Source organism: Phoca vitulina, unplaced genomic scaffold (genome assembly GCF_004348235.1).
Source record: "Phoca vitulina isolate PV1807 unplaced genomic scaffold, GSC_HSeal_1.0 scaffold23, whole genome shotgun sequence".
Lineage (NCBI taxonomy): Eukaryota > Metazoa > Chordata > Mammalia > Carnivora > Phocidae > Phoca > Phoca vitulina.
Genome location: NW_022589726.1, coordinates 24,184,041 through 24,204,345, shown reverse-complemented (window position 1 = coordinate 24,204,345; position 20,305 = coordinate 24,184,041). Strand labels below are relative to the sequence as shown.

The 20,305-nt window shown below is 34.9% G+C and overlaps 1 protein-coding gene across 4 annotated transcripts in view; it reads right to left on the bottom strand.

Annotated features, from left to right (window-relative positions):
• SCAF11 (SR-related CTD associated factor 11) overlaps window positions 1-20,305 on the bottom strand; it is a 74,195-nt gene that overhangs the window by 29,105 nt on the left and 24,785 nt on the right. For 3 of the 4 annotated variants that reach the window (XM_032420864.1, XM_032420866.1, XM_032420865.1), the window contains 3 exons: window positions 16,662-16,743; window positions 13,960-14,117; window positions 3,958-4,035 (listed from right to left, as the gene is read on the bottom strand). In XM_032420864.1, coding sequence (XP_032276755.1) covers window positions 3,958-4,035; window positions 13,960-14,117; window positions 16,662-16,722 — 297 coding nt within the window. In that variant the 5' untranslated portion in view covers window positions 16,723-16,743. Of the gene's footprint in view, window positions 1-3,957; window positions 4,036-8,088; window positions 8,103-13,959; window positions 14,118-16,661; window positions 16,744-20,305 lie in introns of those variants that run through there. The other variant, XM_032420867.1, reaches the window with a different exon arrangement.

Here is a 20,305-nt window from a genome sequence, read left to right as displayed (position 1 = left end):
CTTTTAATTTAAGTAAAATACAAACCATATTAAAGAAAACGTAAATTGTTAGTCCAAGCAACAAAACAAAGTTTTAGAGGAAAATATCTTTGGAAGCTAGTTCATGCCAATACATCTTCAGCAACATAATATATATAGTCTGGAAAAACAGAGAATCTGTCTTTCAGAGAAGCCATGCTTCAATTTTTATCATAATATTACACATTTATATTATATCTTTTCTCCAAGACATACTAATTTATATAGATGTATAAGTACACAATGACAACAGGCAAAATCATTTTTTACATATGTCATGTTATTTGAATTTTAGTCTCATTTGTTCCTTGTCAATAAGACTCATTTGGTAAAAATATATCAAAACAAATTACAGATACCTACACTGAGGACATCTTATGCTTAAATAGTCGTATGTCGCTTCCATACCCCTTCCTACTCACAAAGACAGTAACCAAGCTGTTAATGGACTTATCATGCTACTTGGGAACAGTCCCCCCCCCCGCCCCCCATCAATGGCAACAGGTATCCATATAGTAAGAATTCTTTTTTTTTTTTTTTTTAAGATTGTATTTATTTATTTGACAGAGAAGAGACAGCGAGAGAGGGAACACAAGCAGGGGGAGTGGCAGAGGGAGAGGCAGGCTTCCCACGGAGCAGGGAGCCCGATGCGGGGCTCGATCCCAGGACCCTGGGATCATGACCTGAGCGGAAGGCAAATGCTTTTTTTAAATTATGTTATGTTAATCACCATACATCACATCATTTAGTTTCTGATGTAGTGTTCCATGATTGTTTGCGTATAACACCCAGTGCTCCATTCAGTACGTGCCCTCTTTAATACCCATCACCAGGCTAACCCATCCCCCTACCCCCTTCCCCTCTAGAACCCTCAGTCTGTTTCTCAGAGTCCATAGACTCTCATGGTTCGTCTCCCCCTCCGATTCCCCCCCTTCATTTTTCCCTATTTTTTTTTTAACATATAATGTATTGTTTCAGAGGTACAGGTCTATGATTCAACAGTCTTACACAATTCACAGCACTCACCATAGCACATACCCTCCCCAATGTCTTATCACCCAGCCACCCCATCCCTCCCACCCCCCACCACTCCAGCACCCCTCAGTTTATTTCCTGAGATTAAGAATTCCTTGTATCAGCAAGATCATATGATACAAGTCTTTCTCTGATTGACTTATTTCACTCAGCATAATACCCTCCAGTTCCATCCACGTCACTGCAAATGGCAAGATTTCATTCCTTTTGATGGCTGCATAATATTCCATTGTATACATATACCACATCTTTTTTTTTTTTTTTTTTTAAGATTTTATTTATTTGACAGAGAGAGACACAGTGAGAGCAGGAACACAAGCAGGGGGAGTGGGAGAGGGAGAAGCAGGCTTCCCGCCAAGCAGGGAGCCCGATGTGGGACTCGATCCTGGGACCCTGGGATCATGACCTGAGCCGAAGGCAGACGCTTAACGACTGAGCCACCCAGGCGCCCTACCACATCTTTTTTATCCATTCATCTCTCGATGGATATCTTGGCATCATTAGTTTTTGATGTAGTGATCCATGATTCATTATTTTCGTATAACACCCAGTGCTCCGTGTAGTACATGCCCTCCTTAATACCCATCACCAGGCTAGCCCATCCCCCCACCCCGCTCCCCTCTAAAATCCTCAGTTTGTTTCTCAGAATCCACAGTCTCTCATGGTTCGTCTCTCCCTCCGATTTCCCTCCTTCATTTTTCCCTTCCTTCTCCTAATGTCCTCCATGCTATTCCTTATGTTCCACAAAGAAGTGATACCGTATGATAATTGACTTTCTCTGCTTCACTTATTTCACTTAGCATAATCTCCTCCATGTTGATGTAAAAGTTGGGTATTCATCCTTTCTGATGGCTGAGTAATATTCCATTGTATAGATGGGCCACATCTTCTTTATCCATTCATCTGCTGAAGGGCATCTTGGCTCTTTCCACAGTGTGGCTATTGCGGACATTGCTGCTATGAACAGTGGGGTACATATGGCCCTTCTTTTCACTACATCTGTGTCTTTGGGGTAAATACCCAGTAGCGCAATTGCTGGGTCAGAGGGTAGCTCTATTTTTATTTTTGAGGCACCTCCACACTGTTTTCCCAAGTGGCTGTACCAACTTGCATTCCCACCAACAGTGTAAGAGGGTTCCCCTTTCTCTACAACCTAACATTTGCTGTTTCTTGCCTTGTCAATTCTGCCATTCTAACTGGTGTAAGGTGGTGTCTCAATGTGGTTTTGATGTGAATTTCCCTAATGGCTAATGATGATGAACATTTTTTCATATGTCTGTTAGCCATTTGCATGTCTTCTTTTGAGAAGTGTCTGATCATGTATTCTGCCCATTTCTTGACTTGTTTGTGTTTTGGGTGTTGAGTTTGAGAAGTTCTTTATAGATATTGGATACCAGCCCTTTATCTGTAGTGTCATTTGCAAATATCTTCTTCCATTCTGTGGGTTGCCTCTTTGTTTTGTTGACTACTTCCTTTGCTGTGCAGAAGCTTTTTATCTTGATGAGGTCCCAAAAGTTCATTTTTGCTTTTGTTTCACTAGCCTTTGGAGATGTATCTTGAAAGAAGTTGCTGTGGCCGATGTCGAAGAGGTTACTGCCTATGTTTTCCTCCAGGATTTGGATGGATTCCTGTCTCACGTTGAGGTCTTTCATCCATTTTGAGTTTATCTTTGTGTATGGTGCTAGAGAATGGTCGAGTTTCATTCTTCTGTATATAGCTGTCCAATTTTCCCAGGACCATTTATTGAAGAGATGGTCTTTTTTCCACTGCATATTTTTCCTGCTTTGTCGAAGATTATTTGACCATGGAGTTGAGGGTCCATATCTGGGCTCTCTATTCTCTATTAATAAAAGAACAAAGTCATCTGCCCATGACAACCCTGAAACTGTGAGAAGTCTCTCTCAAGATCTCTACAAATCCCTGTATCCTTCCCCAATTGCTCATGTTCCTTCAAATACCAGCATTTAAAAACAAAGATACCAATTTTTTTTTTTTTAAGATTTTATTATTTGACAGAGGGAGACACAGTGAGAGAGGGGACGTAAGCAGGGGGAGTGGGGGAGGGAGAAGCAGGCTCCCCGCTGAGCAGGGAGCCCGATGTGGGGCTCGATCCCAGGACCCCAGGATCATGACCTGAGCCGAAGGCAGACGCTTACCAACTGAGCCACCCAGGTGCCCTGATACCAATTTTTTTTTAAGATTTTATTTATTTGACAGAGAGAGCAAGAGAGGGAACACAAGCAGGGGGAGTGGGAGAGGGAGAAGCAGGCTTCCTGCTGAGCAGGGAGCCCGATGCGAGGCCCAATCCCAGGACCCTGGGATCATGACCTGAGCTGAAGGCAGACACTTAACGAGTGAGCCACCCAGGCGACCCAAAACAAAGATACCATTTTATATTTAGTTTTATTGGCTTAATCTTCCAAACATAATAATGCTTTTCATGAAAAACAGTTTTCAGGTATTTCAAACTTAAGCTTTTGTGGGGTTGGTCTTTTAATCTAATATTCCATTTCAAACCCCTTTTCAATGGAAAAATGTATTCAAAGCACTATCCAATTAATTAGTAAATGTTTCTGACATATAAAAGTCCTCACACTAAAAACATTCTAAAAATGTACACCTCCTGCAATTTAAGACTAAATGTGAAACTTCTTTTAGAGCATCAGAAGTAATTTTGTGGAAAATCATAAGGTGACTACCATGGATATGTCTTCTTTAAGAGGGCAAAGAAAAAAAAAGGTTCAGAATTTTTGTAGCCTTGTAGAAAAGTCTGGGCTTGCCATGCTGAAGAGGAATAATAATCACATATTAAACCTAAAGTTGAACAATTCATAAATATACTCAAACTGGCAATCTATTAAGGGAAAATCAAGTTTATGTTGCAAAGCAAAACATAAGCCTTACCTTAACACAACCTTCCAATGCACTCAATTTAAACACTGCCTGAAATGGTTTTCGGTCAACAGGACATGAAGCCAGTATCTGAAAAATGATTAGCAAATTGTAACTTCACAAATGTTTCTTTAGAATAGATCAAAATTAAACTATAACAAATGCATTTATAATAAGTTTTCCACTGGAAAAGGAAACAGAAAAATAATTTCTCTTCTTTCAAAGATAAAATAATTTCCACCTGTACCATGTCAGAGTAATAAATGTCTTAAATTTGTTCAATTCATTCAGACATTTATTAAGCACCTACTGTATGCTACATAAGTGCACCTACTGTATGCTAGATAAGTGCACTACAACAATCAACAAGAGGTAAAATCTCTATTATCAAGATATCAAAATAATACCATTTAGACCTGCTTGCCCAGCTGAGAACTACTGGTATACTGAAAGGAGAACTACACTGAAATCAACAGCTCTTATGACCTAAAGCACTTGGGCAACTGTAAATCAGCTGCAAAAGAATGGTTTGGACAGGTCCCATACAGATTTTGATATTCTATGACTTAATATTTCTCCCCAAATCAATTCTTTTGAATAAACAGTTACACCAGCAATAACTTCTCCAGAAGTAGTTTCCTATATATCCTTTAGGGGATAGCCAACACATATACGTATATATGGTGTATCTTTTAATATACAGATAATATTAATTCATATGCTGAACTGAATTTTTTCTCTTAATTATCTATCTTAAATTGGTTTATATTACTATTTCTGAATGGTCTCAGTCTCAATTAATAGCATGGTATGCTTAAGGGTTTTAATTTACACTTCCTTTTATATAAGTAAGACTGGGCATATTTTCATATTTTTAAGAGCTTTTCAAAGTTCCTTTTTTAAAAATTCTTTATTCATGCCCTTAGCCTAACTTTTTTATTAGGTTTCTGGCCTTTTTAAAATTGAATTGTATGCGTTCTTTATAGATTAAGGAAAATTGTCTTTTGATCACTCTGATTCTAAATGAACTTTACTTTGATAAAATTATTTCCTATACTTTCAAAATAAATACACATCAACTATAGGAGTTTCTGTGATTATAGTATTTAAATATTTGTATAGGAATAGGTTTATATTATTTAAATAATTTAATATGGAGTATGTTGCCCATTAGAGTAGGAGGGAAGATTCTGTACCATATATAAATACCAAAACGTGGTATTATTAGTATTTACGGTTATAAAAGTAAAACAGGATTTTAACAATGTAATAGCAACAGTCCCACAAGATAGTAATGGAATTTGATAAATTATATTCTCTAGTGAAAAATGTTGTCATTTTTGCCTCTCTGGACTTTGGAACATATCAAGATATGCTTATACAAGCACAGGTAGATCAGACTATATGAGCCTTTGATCATAGAATACATTTTCACAAAGCCTGTGAATCACTTTGAGAGCAGCCAAAATATAAATTGAGTTACTTTTTACTACTCTAAAAAGTAGTTTTTCTTTTCCTGTTAAGTAGGCCTTGATAAAATGCTTTACCCACATCCGAATTAGGAAATGTGACCTTACTGCATTAAATCAGTTCAGACTTGTAGAAGCCAGCTCAGCTTACTTCCAAGTACTATGGATTTAGGATGCTATTACTTCCCTTACAGAAAACTTGACCTTAAGAAGCTTTGCAACAAGTAGTGACAAAGCTGTCCATGTCTTTTTTAGTAATGCACTGCAAATAGCAATTCTAGTTCAAGGAATTCAACTATGTGATTGTTGTTTACCATATTAGCATTTACTGTATGAAATTTCTTAAACTAGAAGTTGTATTAATATATTTATAATTCAAAATAATATTTAAAAGTAAAAATTTTCAGGGTGCCTGGGTGGCTCAGTTGGTTATGCGCCCAACTCAGGTCAGGACCTCAGGGTTGTGGGGTCAAGCCCCGTGTCAGGCTTCACACTGGGTGTTGAGCCTGCTTAAGACTTTCTCTCCCTCCTGCCCCTCCCTCTCTCTGACTCTCTAGTTAAAAAAAAATTTTTTTTATTTAAAAAAAATAAAAACTTTCAAGTTCCTATAAATAACTAAAGTTTCAGAATATACTTATTTCTATTTTAAAGGTAAATTCAGATAAACATTCAAAAAAGGTAAAACAATGGCAGATGAAAACTTTGTTTCTATCCATGTTTTTTAAAAAACGATTAACAAAGATGTACGGAAGCTCCGAATTTACTGTCTACTTTCATATCTTGCCCTGATAAGTAACCCTGAGCAAGTTATAGACTTTGTGTGTCTCAGTTACCTCATCTGTGAATATGCAGATAATAGAACCTCTCTCTAAGGTTCTTATGGGAATTAATGGAATTAATCTTAGAAGAGTGTATGGCATATACTAAGCATTGTGTAAAATCTTCTAAATTTAATCTTAGAAGAGTATGGCATATACTAAGCATTGTGTAAAGTCTTCTAAATATCAACTAACTTCACTGCACAAACAAAAACAAAAAAAGCTTAGTTCATTAACAAAAAGACAACCTACCATATGATGTATACATGCACGTGAGAGACAGGAGTTCTTAATGATTTTTTGTTGGAATTTGCAAAGTTCATGACATATATGGAAACTAAAATATTTCATCTATTTCAATTTGTAACACTAAGATGGAACAAAGAAAGAAAGCCACTGTGTTCAAGAAATTTACTCTATATTAGGTGCATCGAATCTTTCAAAAACGCTGAAATTACATAACTGTATTTTCTTCCTTATGAAATTTCCTCGTTTGACACCAGCTAAATGGCACTCCTGCCTTGAAAACTGACAGTCTGAACCTGAGCCATTCCATTTTGATCGGTTTCAAATAATAGGGTTCTGAGTAAGATTTTGGTTTTGTTCTCTTCTCCTTAAGCAAAATTGCCACAGATTTAAGGTTTCATTTGAAGAAAAGGCTCCACTGCTCTTACAAAAACAAAACAACAACAACAACAAAAAAAAAATAGTCGGAAAACCACTGTTATCTGTTATCAACAATTTGTATATACTTACATTTTCTAAATCTAGTTAGTACTAGAAAATAAGTTAATAGATTTTCTTTAGCTCAGGCTCAGCCATCAGAAAAAATGCTGAAACCAAGTTATCCTCCCCAGTTAAGGAAAGCATAGGTCAGAAAACAAGCTACCTATAGTAGACAAAGTATCTTTGCTATGGCTACTTAGAAATGATGATATCCAATTCTGACCTCAGAACAGCTTAACAAAACATTTCAAAGGGGAAACAGAAAAGAAATTCGGTTATCCGAGTTAAGTCTTCATAACATACTTCAATAAATTAAGATTGACTAAAGAAGAATAAAAAAGAAATCAAAACAGATTTTTAAAAAATTAAGTAGATCACTAATTTTTTGTTAATGTATACTATAAGAAAAGTACACATGGCACAGTTCAAAGACACCATCATTAACAGGTATTAAATGCATAAAATTACACATAACGTGATGATCAAATGCCTTTACTAGGAAAGTTTTACAAACAGGGTTTTCAAAATGGTTTACATTGGCCTAATTTTAAAGCATTCCCAAGGGTAACTTCACCCTTATAACCAACAGATATCCATTCAGAAAATGTCAGATATTTTAATCTTAGTTTTCATGGTTTGTGTTACTAATATAGCTGATTTAGTTTTCAGTTGTGTGGTTTTAAAAATGCACATTTAAAACTAATGTAGAAAATTTTGAACTAACATACTTATTGTGCTTAAAAATGCAATTTTAGTTTTGAAGAAAATTATCACAATTTTGTTTTCCTTTTATATAACAAAAATAAATACCCCTTGATTATTCACCATTTTGATTCCTTATATACATCAAAAATACTCTTCAATTAATCACCAATTTAAGCCAATGACTTTCATTTCAATAATTTGTGAAGCATCTAATTTAGTTTCATAATCAAGGTAGTTAAATATCACCATTCAACTTGATAAAGCTACAAAATTAATAGAATCTGATCACTGCTTTACAATGTAATGTGTATTAAAAAACAGAGCATAATTTTATTGTGAAAGCTCTGTACTAAGGTTGTATCAGTGAAGGAGGCAATTTTGATAGAAAAAAAAAAAATCTTCCTAATGATTTCAGTAAAACATACCCTAGTATTCTGAAGCGTTGTAAATTCCCAGCTCAGACAAACCCATATTTAAATGTAAGAACAGGAAACCTTCCTTATTTGGAATTCAGGATTCTTGATTTCTAATATTTCTTGCTTCCTGTTGCTGCTCTATCCTCAATCACAAAGGCTGCCTACAGATAGCCCCTCCTAGAGAGAGAGAAGCAAGTGTTAAAGGTAAGTGCTTAAAGACTAAATCTCAGTACCTATATTTATAAGTAGGTTTGTCTGCTCATGGGAATCTCTAGAACATTTATCTTTCCTGCTAACAAATAGAGCACATTATATAAAACTACAGTTCAAAAGTAAATAAAAAGGATTTAGGAATGCATACCATTAGAGGCTTATTTTAAAAATCTATTCACAAGAACCTATTTTCCTTGTTGATGGTTCTAAGATACCTAGCCTAGACACCTCCAAAGAAAGTGTTCACCTGTAGTCAGACAGACTACATGTTCCCTATCACACTTAACCAGTTCAAGACAGTCCTTGTCAATCCACATTAGTAAAACTGTGGTTCTTTCTAACAGCTTTCAAGAATATATTCCTAAAGAACAAATGACTGTCAGTGATAAAATTAACACTAAGAAAGCATTTTATCTAACTACTCAAAGGGAACCCTTTCTTATTCTTGAAGATACAACAGTTGGGTAAGGATTACTTTTAATTCTAGTTTCTTTTTACATTTAATAGTTAATTATTTCTCTAGAAAAATAAAAACAATAAATTCCTTAACTACCTACACAAATCATTTAAAAATTCTGACATTTAAAACTAGGCTATATAGGAATACGCCTTACTTTACCTAACTGGTAAAAACAGTATTAAATAAAAATCTATGACATTTATGCTTTAGATAATGAGTGTTCACTTTAAATAATGAGTGGTTCACAATGTAAAAATGTAAAAATACTCTTTGCTCTACCAAAGGTTTTACCAAAGGATTAATCCATGAGGTGAAAACAACAAGGGATTTGGAATAATTATAGTCACAAATTCAAGTTCTGAAGGACCCAGAACTAGCAACCTCTCTTATTTTAAGGATGATGATAGAGTCTTGAATCACCTCTTGCACAAGTTGTAATAATTAAATGAAATAATGTATTTGACAATGCTTTACAAAGTTTTAAAGATAAGAACTAATAGTATTGCTCCACAGATGTTTAAATTCTTGTTCACAGAGAACTACATAACAGAGAGGTTTAGTTTAGTTCAGGAATAAATAAAAATTAAAATTCCAGGAAAAACTGAAGAAATCCAGACAATATACAGCTTTGAAAGGTATTCTAATCACCAGAATGTGTAAATTTCTATTCACTGCATAAAAGAACATCTGTACATAAAACACATCAGTAGTCAACATGTAAGTCAACTAGTCATATTCTGATTTTTTGGTATGTATTAATTAAAAATATATTCCTCACCTGTCTGCACTGAACACTGTCGTTTGACTTCTCCAAGAACTGTACTCATCATAGTAAGACCCTCTTCATTTCTAGTCTCAGAAGAGAAAACATACCTTCGCCAGCTGTCCAAATCTGATTTAACCTTACTTTCTCAAACTGAAGCTTTCAGCATTTGATATGAAATGGAGGACCGAGATAAATAAATTGAAGGAGAATAATTTGCTTACAGCAGGAAAGTTAATCACATTTAAAAAGTTACTTAAAAGATAAGGGAAATATTTTATATTACTTTAAAGACAGAAAATCCTAGCGGATATCAGAACCTCCTGATCACATGTGTGTCCCTTTAAATAAAATAATCTCTTAAATACTTCAAACATAAAATGCTTCCAAGGCTTTAAACTTTAACCCTTTTAGGGCCAAAATTTTAACCACTTCTTGGCAATCTGCCAAATCATAAATCCTATTTTCTCAACCTGCGTGTGTGTGTGTGTGTGTGGAAGTAGTATCTTATTGTCTATAGGGAATCACAATTATGGATCAGCTGTCACTACTACAGCTATGTGTCACGCTTCTCTAGCCTTCACCTCTCTAAATATCTACTTTAAAATGTGCAAACTCAGGGGGCGCCTGGGTGGCTCAACTGGTTAAGCAGCTGCCTTCGGCTCAGGTCATGATCTCAGGGTCCTGGGATCCAGCCCCAAGTTGTCGAGCTCGCTGCTCGGTAGGGAGCCTGCTTCTCCCTCTCCCTCTGCCCCTCCTCCCTGCTCGTGCTCTCTGTCTCAAATAAATAAATAAAATTTAAAAAATAATAAAATGTGCAAACTCAGAGGATCAAGGTTAAACTTATAGGCAAAGTAAAAACTGTCAATATGTTTAGAGTGTATAGGTATAATATAGGTAAAATATATATAGGTAATATAGGTAAAAATATAGGTGGGTAAATTTGGTAAAATAACTTTTTGAGTGGCTGATAAACTTTAGTGTATTGCTCTGTGCATATTTCATCAATTCAAAGGTCTTCTTTGTTTAGTTTTAGATTCTCAGCTCTAATATTATTGCTTTAAATTAATAAAAATTTCAACTTTCCTTAAGTGTTAATTACTGCTTAATTTAATATTCTATTTCTACATCATCATCATTATTATTTCACAAACCAACAGGCCTACCGTGCAAGAGTTTCTTGAAATTAAACATAGTCATAGTAGACATGCTTAATCTGTTCTAGTGTCCCCAAGGGCAGGTAATTAGGTTATGGGCCATGAAGGCCACCATAGGTTCCATTATCCTGAATCTTTCTGCCCTGGGGAAGGCAAATTGTATAAAATACCAACAGACTAAAGCTCAGTTACTTGATCACTTGAAAGGCCTTACATGGCTTTTGTTTTAAATAACCAGAGAACAAAAATTTTAGAGCTTGAAAAGATTAAAACTAACTTTGACTTTGGATATAGATATTTTAGGAGCATGAAAAATTTCAGGAGGGTGTCTGAAATAAATACACTACGCTACTCTATACCGTAAGTTTACTTGTTTCTTACAGAGGAGAATTTCTTCAATGCCTAAAATATTAAGGTGAAAGTAAATAAATAAGTACTTCTTTTTGGTTCTTGATATCCATTCTGAATCCTATTTCAATGAACGTGGAGTACAAATCTCAGATAGCTCAGCTGCATTTCTGAAAGACACATAAGCTAGGAAGATGATTCTCAACACATTTTATACTGTTTTCTTATTATGTAGATTTCTAACCACTATAAATCTCACTTTGATTTCTACCTTCCTACTAAAAGTGAACACTGGTAAAACTTTAAACTATGGATCAATTTTTTAAAATTATTTTAATTTCAGGCTATCCCTTTAAGTATTTAGCAACAAATTAGAGTTCAGAATACTTGCCTTGAATATTAAATAAACACTAACAGTGATTTAAATGAAAGAATATTTTTAAAAGCCTTAGAATAGGGCCTGGCTGGTTAGGAGCCTCTAAATACAGACAGGTATATCCTAACCATGAAATCCAAAGTAAACTGCATGCCCCTCTTTAGAAAACAGAAGGCGGCTAAGGAAAATGAGAGGAACGAGCTTAACAACTAATGGCCATGAAGAAAAACCACCAGTGAATCTGAAATCTGATTCTATTTGTCAAAGCACATATATGCTTCAAAACACATCCAATTTTTATCATACCAATAAAAGACTCAAACAGAAAATTTAATTCAAAGCCTAAGTGATTTTGTTAACCAATATTCATTTGTTATTTATAATGAACAATTTATTGGATTGTGCTCTTGTTACTGCTCAATTTAATGATGGCTGCTATCCTGATTAGGGACAATGAAATAATTCAGAATATTCTCTGGTTATTCTCTGCTTTCAAGGTTAATCACTTCTGTTTAAACAATACCACAATACCCCTTGCCCCCCTACTTTCTTTTAAAAGCAGTTTGGCTTCAATAAAGGTTTATATCCAAAGGAGTAACACAAAAGAGAAAATATTACATGCAAGAAAAGTGTTGACTACAATACTATATATGTTATCAAGTATTTTCAACTTAAAAAAAAATATTCAGGGGCACCTGGGTGGCTGCATCGGTAAAGCGTCAGACTCTTGATTTTGGCTCAGGTCAAGATCTCAGGCTCCTGAGATTGAGCCCCCCATTAGGCTCTGCGCTCAGTGGGGAGTCTGCTTGGGATTCTCCCTCTCCCTCTGCCCTTTCCCCCCACACTCCCACACTCTCTCTCTCAAAGAGGCACTTCTGCCTCTTTAAGCTATGAAAAAAAAAATTATTCAACAAGAGTTAAAAACAGATAAGTTTAGAACTGAGTAGAAAATGTGCATAGTCCACAACCTACTAGTAGTTCTACTTCTAGATATATACCCTAGAGAAACTTGGAGGATGTACACCATGATAAAGTATATGATTATGCTGAAGATGCATGTAGAGCATAACAATGGAGAATCATGTCTATTTTATATATTCTAATTTCATAGAGAAAAGCACATACTCAGACTATGCTGCTGAACCTTACAATTATGTGATCACTAAATACAATCTTATAAAAGCACTGAATTGAACCTTCTACCCATCTAATAATGTTGCTTCTCTACTGGAAGCAAAATCTCTATTTTTAAAATATTTAATCATGAAGCAAACCAAGGTGCATTAAATTCAACACAGATGAAATCTTTAAGTGGGTGGCAGAGAAAAATATGCATTCATTAGTCAATGCTCCTGCAAACACATGGAGATTTATAATTATATTAAATAATTAAATTAAACTCAACATATTTTTTCCCAAAATACATTTTTACCTCTCCTTAGTCCCTTCTTGCCAAGACCAGTTTAGGCCTTAATCTAATTAGAACTGTTTCCAAGTATACTGCTATGAATTCGATTGGTATAACAAATCTTTTTTCCTCCTTCCAGAACTCGGCCACAGCATCATCAGTATACAGTTATATTCTCCTTTCTACACTATTAGTGAAAATATAAGTAAAACACAAAACTTTGAAAGCCCCAATTATGTAAGAAGCAATTAATTCCAATGTGCTTAAAGACATCAATTTGAATGCAGCTACTGTTGAAAAAATATTTTTGTGATTTATCTCCTTTATTCATTTTTACACACTGAAAGACTACTAACGCAGAAAAATACAGCATGATTCATATGACAATGAATTTTTTTATTTCACAATTCGTAACAATAGGGCTTATAATGCGTATTCAGTGATTCAATGTACCAGTACCATGATCTATTTGGCCTGAACTAAGTCAACATAATACATTAAAAGTCCAAAATATCCTTTTCTTAATCACTTACAACCTATAAAGAAACTCAGTAATATCATTAACTTGGACTGTGAAATTAGTTCATACTACATTAAAAACAAGAATTAGAAAATGGCAGTTCTAAATTCACTTCTGCCTCTTTAAGCTATGAAATCTTGGTCAAGTTCTAGAACACAAAATCCAAGTTCCTCATCTGTAAAATTGAAGAACACTACTACATCTGCTCTTGTTATTCCACAAGGCTGATACAAGAAGAAATCAAATAATCTATGTAAAAATTCTCTGAAAAATATAAAACACAAAACAGACAGAAGGTGTTATTAGTAGTAAGCAGATATTATCCCAAGAGGGTTAAGTATACCAAAGATGAATTACTGCATTTTTACCACCCCCCCCAAAATCTGTTATTCCTATAAGGTTTTGTTTTGTTTTTTAAGATATGCACTTAAAATTTTTTAACTATAGAAGAACAAAAAAGATGTGTAAAAAAACTAGAAGAAAGTGTACTGACAGAATTTGAATAATACAGGGAAATTTGTCCACAGTAAGGGGAAAACATGTTATTTATAAAAGGCATTATCAACTCTTTAGGTGGCATGATACCATGCTAGGGAATTAAAATACAGTAATATTTAATTTATTCTCAGACTCACCTCTGCCCATTTAAGAATACAGGTCATGCAGAAGACATGATTACAGCTTTCTGGAAAACCAACTTCTTTCTCTAACAGGCAATTAAGACATATTGGACATCTGTCAGCTTCACTGTACAACAGACCAGTGGTAGCAGTATTATCTTTGTTTTCTTCACCTATAAAGTAAAGCAGCCATATATGCTTTCAAGTTTTCCAGACCAAATGACATGTTTGTGGCAGTATCATGAACTAGATATTCTAAAGGGCTCCCCTACTACAAAGTAATTAAATCTTACAATGTAACAAACATACTCCTTGAGCACAATATCCCAACATTTACTAATTTACATTTTTAATGGGGAAGTAAAAAGAATTTTTTTATGAAATTAATTTTAAGTAATAATCAGATGGTTCAAAAATTTTAAAGTAAAAAAAAGGTTATAGTGACAAATCTCCCACTCAAATCTACTGCCATCCATCCAGTCCCACTGAATGCAACAGGTAACAACTATTAAGTTTCTTCTGTGTTCTTCCAAAGATTTTTGGTGCAGAAGCAACTCTTAAAACATATCCTTTTAAAGCTCCTTCTTTACACAAATACTAAAACACTATACACACTAGTCAGCATTTTTTTGTTTTAACTTATTGATGGACATTCACTTGTTTTCAATCTTTGGCTCTTTCAAACAATGCTACAATGAAAAACTGTCATTTCATATTTTTAATAGCTATCTATAAGATAAATCCCTAAAACAGGAATTGCTAGATCAACATGTATGTACAGCTGTAGTTTGAACAGATACTGTCAAATTTTATCCCTTAGGGTTTGTACTAATTTAAATGCCCACCAGCAATATAACCACCATACAAGAATATGTACTGTGGGCTCAAAAGTAAATAAAAGAAACTCCAAAATTCAACGTAAAATGAAACAAAAATAAAGAAATTGTCAGCTGAAACACGAACAATATACACCAAGCAAATGAAAAAGTGGGGATTGTCCTGGGAGCAAACGTTCGTATTAGGGTTCACATCTAGAGACTTACAACCAACCCAGGTAGGGGAACTGATCCTAAGAGACTTCCATATTAGGTCAAGACCCCCAACATGGCTAAAGTAAAGCATGGGTTCAGGAAAAAGCAAATACAAATCCTCTGAAGGAAAACATCCCTTAGGTAGGCCCTCAGAATTCTACAGATTAAACTGATCAAATATGAGTTCATAATCAAACATTACCAAACCTAAGAAAATAAGTTACCTTGAGTAAGAATCACCAGAAACAAGAATTTATTTAGATTTATTTTTTTGCATTTTATATATTATACTTACTAACTCTAAATTTATTTAGATGCCCACCAGCTTCAAATATCAGAATTTGCAAATACAACATAGAATGATTAAACAGCATATTAGACCCAGAAGAAAAGAGTATTTGTGAACTGGAAGAGAGATCTGAGAAAACTATCTAGACTTTAAGAGACATACAAGGAGATGTAACCTGAGAAAGGAGAGTGGGAAATGAGGTCAGAACAAAGTCTAACATACTAATTGAAGCCCAGAAGAAGAGAATAAAGAATATGCAACAGTTAAAGCAGTAATGGCTGAGAAATGAGAAAACAAAACAAAAAAGATCCAAAAGATAAAGGACATACAAGGTATGGTAACCAAGAGAAATGAAAATAATCCATGCCAGAAACAATGCAGCAGATCTGTACAATGTCAAAGACATCAAAGATAAAAATAAGATCTAAAAAGAAAAATGAGGGAAAAGACAGATCATCTCTAAGGGACTGACAATTAGGCTGAAAAGAGATTTCTTGACAGAAAAAAGAAAACCAGAAAAATGGTTAAATAATATCTCCACAGTGCTAAGAGAGAAAAAAACAAAACAAAAACCTATCAACCCAGAATTGTAGATCTATCTTTGAATAGTTTTGAAGAGGATAAAATAAAAACAAAAACTTAAGAATTTATCCCTAATAGACTTTCACTAAAGGAACTTAAAGCTTTTTTCAGGATGAAAAAAAGAAATGGGGGGCACCTGGGTGGCTCAGTTGGTTAAGCAACTGCCTTCGGCTCAGGTCATGATCCTGGAGTCCTGGGATCAAGTCCCGCATCAGGCTCCCTGCTCGGCAGGGAGTCTGCTTCTCCCTCTGACCCTCCCCACCCCATGCTCATTCTCTCTTTCTCAAATAATAAATAAAATCTTTAAGAAAAAAAGAAATGGAGAAGAAATCCCCCCAAATACTATCTATGTTAAAATATCGACTAATCTTGGTGTTTCAAAAAAAAAAAATAATGGATGACTATAACCTATGAAGAGCAGGATGATCAGAGTTAAAGTGTTCTAAGGTTCTTTTACTGTTAGCAGTGAATATTAAAATATTACCTTTAGAAGCAGAGAAAAGATCAATGCCAACTATTTTAAAAACCCAAAACGGAAAATTACAACAACAAAAACAGATTAGTATATTCATAAACCAGTAGGGAATAAAAATTTAAAGAGTTCAAACAAACCAAAAACCTCAATCAATCAAAAATAAGACATGGGAGGAGGGGAAAAAATGTATACACTTCTTCAGTGTATATATAGCGTATATTCAGGCAGCTTATTTCAGAATTTAAGACCAGTGAAAACAAAAAACTCTTTGTGAATTTTGAAATGTACACAAATGAACAGTTTAGAAACACTAAGAACACACAAGTTATAAAAAAGTTACCTTCCATATCTTCATACTCCTGATCTCCCACATTTAGGGTATATATAGTTTTCTTCTTCATTTCTCCTTGAAAAAGGGTTTCCTATAGGATAAATTACAATAGAGAAATTTTATGTTTGTGTTCTCCCAGTATCAATGAAAAACAAAAACCCAGAACTGTAAGAAATTATTTTACACATAAAAGAACACAGTACAAGCCAAGCCAGTAAATTTTATGGATAATCCAGTACTCTTTTATACTCCTTGTCATCAAGCAGTCTTACTGAAAGGAAAAACCTTGTGTAAGTATTAAGCAACAAAGACTAAATGATAGATTTTGTGGTACAGGCATAAATATAATTGGAGCTTAGGGAAAAGAGATCAGTTTGAACTGGAGTTTTCATTGAAGGTGATAGGTTATGTGTGTTGAGCTTAAGGCATTTAAGGGGCAACATAGTCTAAAGTAATAAAATAGCATTTAACTAGGCCAATCTGACAACAACAAGAAGAGTAAAAGTATGAGAGAGAGAGAATGTGTACTGAGGAGGGATATATGCCAAGAAGTTCATCTGGAAGACTACAGTAATGGGTAAGGAAAGCAATACGCAAAACACCATAAATCAAGTAGGGACAGATTACAAATGGATCTCCAATGATTGAGAAGTTTAGACCCAATCTTAGAGATTCCTCTGAAGAAGACTGAAAGGATAAAAGTAATATAAATGAATCTTTTAAAAGAATGATCTGTCAGCAAAGCACAGAAATGGATTATAGCAGGGAGAGATTAGAAGCAGAGAGATCTGCATAGCTAGAGTAATTGGCTATGAAGTGAATAAAAAAGCAAGAAATTAAGAATTTCTGAGATATGATGACTAAATACAGGGAAGGAGTCAAGGATTACTCTGGCCTTGAGGACTAAGAAAATGATGATTACAAGAGGCAAAACAAGAAATGTAGGAAAGGAAATGAATTTGTTAGTCAAGGGGAATAAGTTTATGAGGTAAAATTATTTTTTAAGTTAACTCAATTCTTTCTTGAACTGATGCAAGACATATGATTGTAATGAGCTGTTCAAAAACATTTTGGAGTATCTCAGCACAGGAAATCCCCAATTTCATCAGTTATAATTCTCCCATATTTATATGAAGTAATTTTTCTATTAGTTTCTTCAATAATTTAAACATACTAGTTTCTACATTAAAGGTATGCATTGCCCAGGAAAATTCTTTTAGGCTAAATAGGACAAATGCAAAGACTCACACTTTGGTTCAAAAACCAACTGTAAAGCAGAAGAAACTTAGTAGCACATAGACTTAAAGGTTTTAGTAGTTTAAAAAGTCAAAATCGGTAAGGATTAGAGTTACTTTAAAAAGTTAATTTAGGGGTGCCTGGGTGGCCAGGTGTTAAGCGTCTGCCTTCGGCTCAGGTCATGATCCCAGGGTTCTGGGATTGAGCCCCACATCGAGCTCCCTGCTCAGCGGAGAGCCTGCTTCTCCCTCTCCCCCTCCCCCTGCTTGTGTTCCCTCTCTCGCTGTGTCTCTGTCAAATAAATAAATAAAATCTTAAAAAAAAAAAAATTAGGGCGCCTGGGTGGCTCAGTTGATTAAGCGACTGCCTTCGGCTCAGGTCATGATCCTGGAGTCCCTGGATCAAGTCCCGCATCGGGCTCCCTGCTCGGCAGGGAGTCTGCTTCTCCCTCTGACCCTCCCCCCTCTCATGTGCTCTCTCTCATTCTCTCTCTCTCAAATAAATAAATAAAATCTTTAAAAAAAAAAAATTAAAAAGTTAATTTAATCACAGTCTGCCTTAATAAAAGCAGACTGTCAAAAACAAAGGAAAACTTCCCCTTCAGCCTACATTTGCAACATTTGTTTTAGTTCTGGTGCTATTTTATTTAGGGACAAACAACAAAATGATGAATGTCCAGGGAAGATGACTAAACTGGTGACAGCCTTGGAAACCATCTCATATGCAAAAAGGTAAAGTAGTAAGAATGTTTAGCCTGGAAGAACAGAAAGCTTAAGGAGAAGGTTAGCAGTTACCTTCAAATGGAATGGGCTCTTCTGAAGGGAGGTGTAGAAAAACCTATCAATGAAGGTATTCAAGCAGAGGCCCAATGACTTCTTCCTGGGCTTGCTTTTTTTTTTTAATTCAAAGATTCATTGAGTGCCATAGGTATACTATTAGGCAATGCTTTAAGTGTAGCATTGAACAAGACAGAAATTCCTGACTACATTCTAGCAGGGGAGATACAATAAACACACTAAAACATCTAGTATGTTGAGAAGTTGAGAAAAATAAAACAATGCAATTATAAAATAAACATACAATTATGGAGAAGGTGTTATTTCACACAGAATATTTAGGGAAAGCCTTTCTGATAAAGTGAAATTTGAAATGGCAATCAGAAACAATCAAGGGAGAGAATTATGTGAATACCTAGAGGACCTGCATTCGAGGCAGAAAAGAACAGCAAATATAAAGTCCAAAGGCAGAAAAGAGAGTGTGTCTGATATGTGCAAGGAAAAACAAGGAGACAAGTGTGGTTAGAATAGAATGAAAGAGATGAAAAGTAGTAAATGAGGACAGAGAGGTAATAAGATCATGCAACACCTTAAGGGCTAAGGTAAACAGACACACTGACTGCTTCTCTGAGTGATATGGGCCAGTAGCAGATTTTAAGCAGAGGAGGAGGCAAAGGAAAAAGAAAGTTGACTGATCATCTAGGGAAGGAGATGACAGCGGCTTGTACCACAGTAGTAGCAATGGTGATGAAAAGGGATCAAATTCCAGCTATTTTCAAAATACAGCCATCAGGATTTGCAGAAAGACTGAATGTGAGGTATGTGTTAGAGAGCAAGACTCCAGAATAATTCCAAAGTATTCTGATCTGAGCAACTACAATAATGGAATTACTGATACAGAAGATTACTTTAAAAATATTCAGACAATCATAGATTACTTGATATTCACTCAGAAGGACAGTATCAGTACCACTTGGGAACTTGTTACAAATGCAGGATACCTCAGCCACCACTCCAGACCTAGTGAATAAGAATCTGCATTTTATCAAGATCTGCACATGATTAATACCTATGTTAAAGCCTGAGAAACACTGATCTAGGCAACTTTCCAACTTGATTTTGAAGGCATACTGTGCTCCTGGTATGATCTATAATTGAGTGTAATCTTTATGTGGTGAAATTCATACCATACCAACTCCCCCAGTATCCTAAGTATCTAAGAGTAAAAAATATCTGAGTTAATTAAATGTGATAAAATGTCAATTTGAAAATTAATACAATATTTTAAAAATCTAGGAAGTTCTCAAAACACGCAATATCCTATTCCTTTATGTAGCTAAGTAATTTATGTCCTATTGGATACTCTAGGCTGTTTTCATATTTTATATTAACATATAAACTATAATCTATAATTAACATTTACAGTAAATACTGCCCTATTTTAACTCATGCAATGAAGTACATAAGCAATAGTTTATCACTGAGAAACTAAGAAGCCTCAATCAATTTACAGACTCCCTTCCCTGTTAGAAATCTGCTTAAAAAACTAAGTGCTCCAAATCCTTAGAAGTTGTGTGCTTCTTCTTGAATGCATCATGTATTAACTGCTGCCATCTAATTAAACCAATTATGCTACATTAC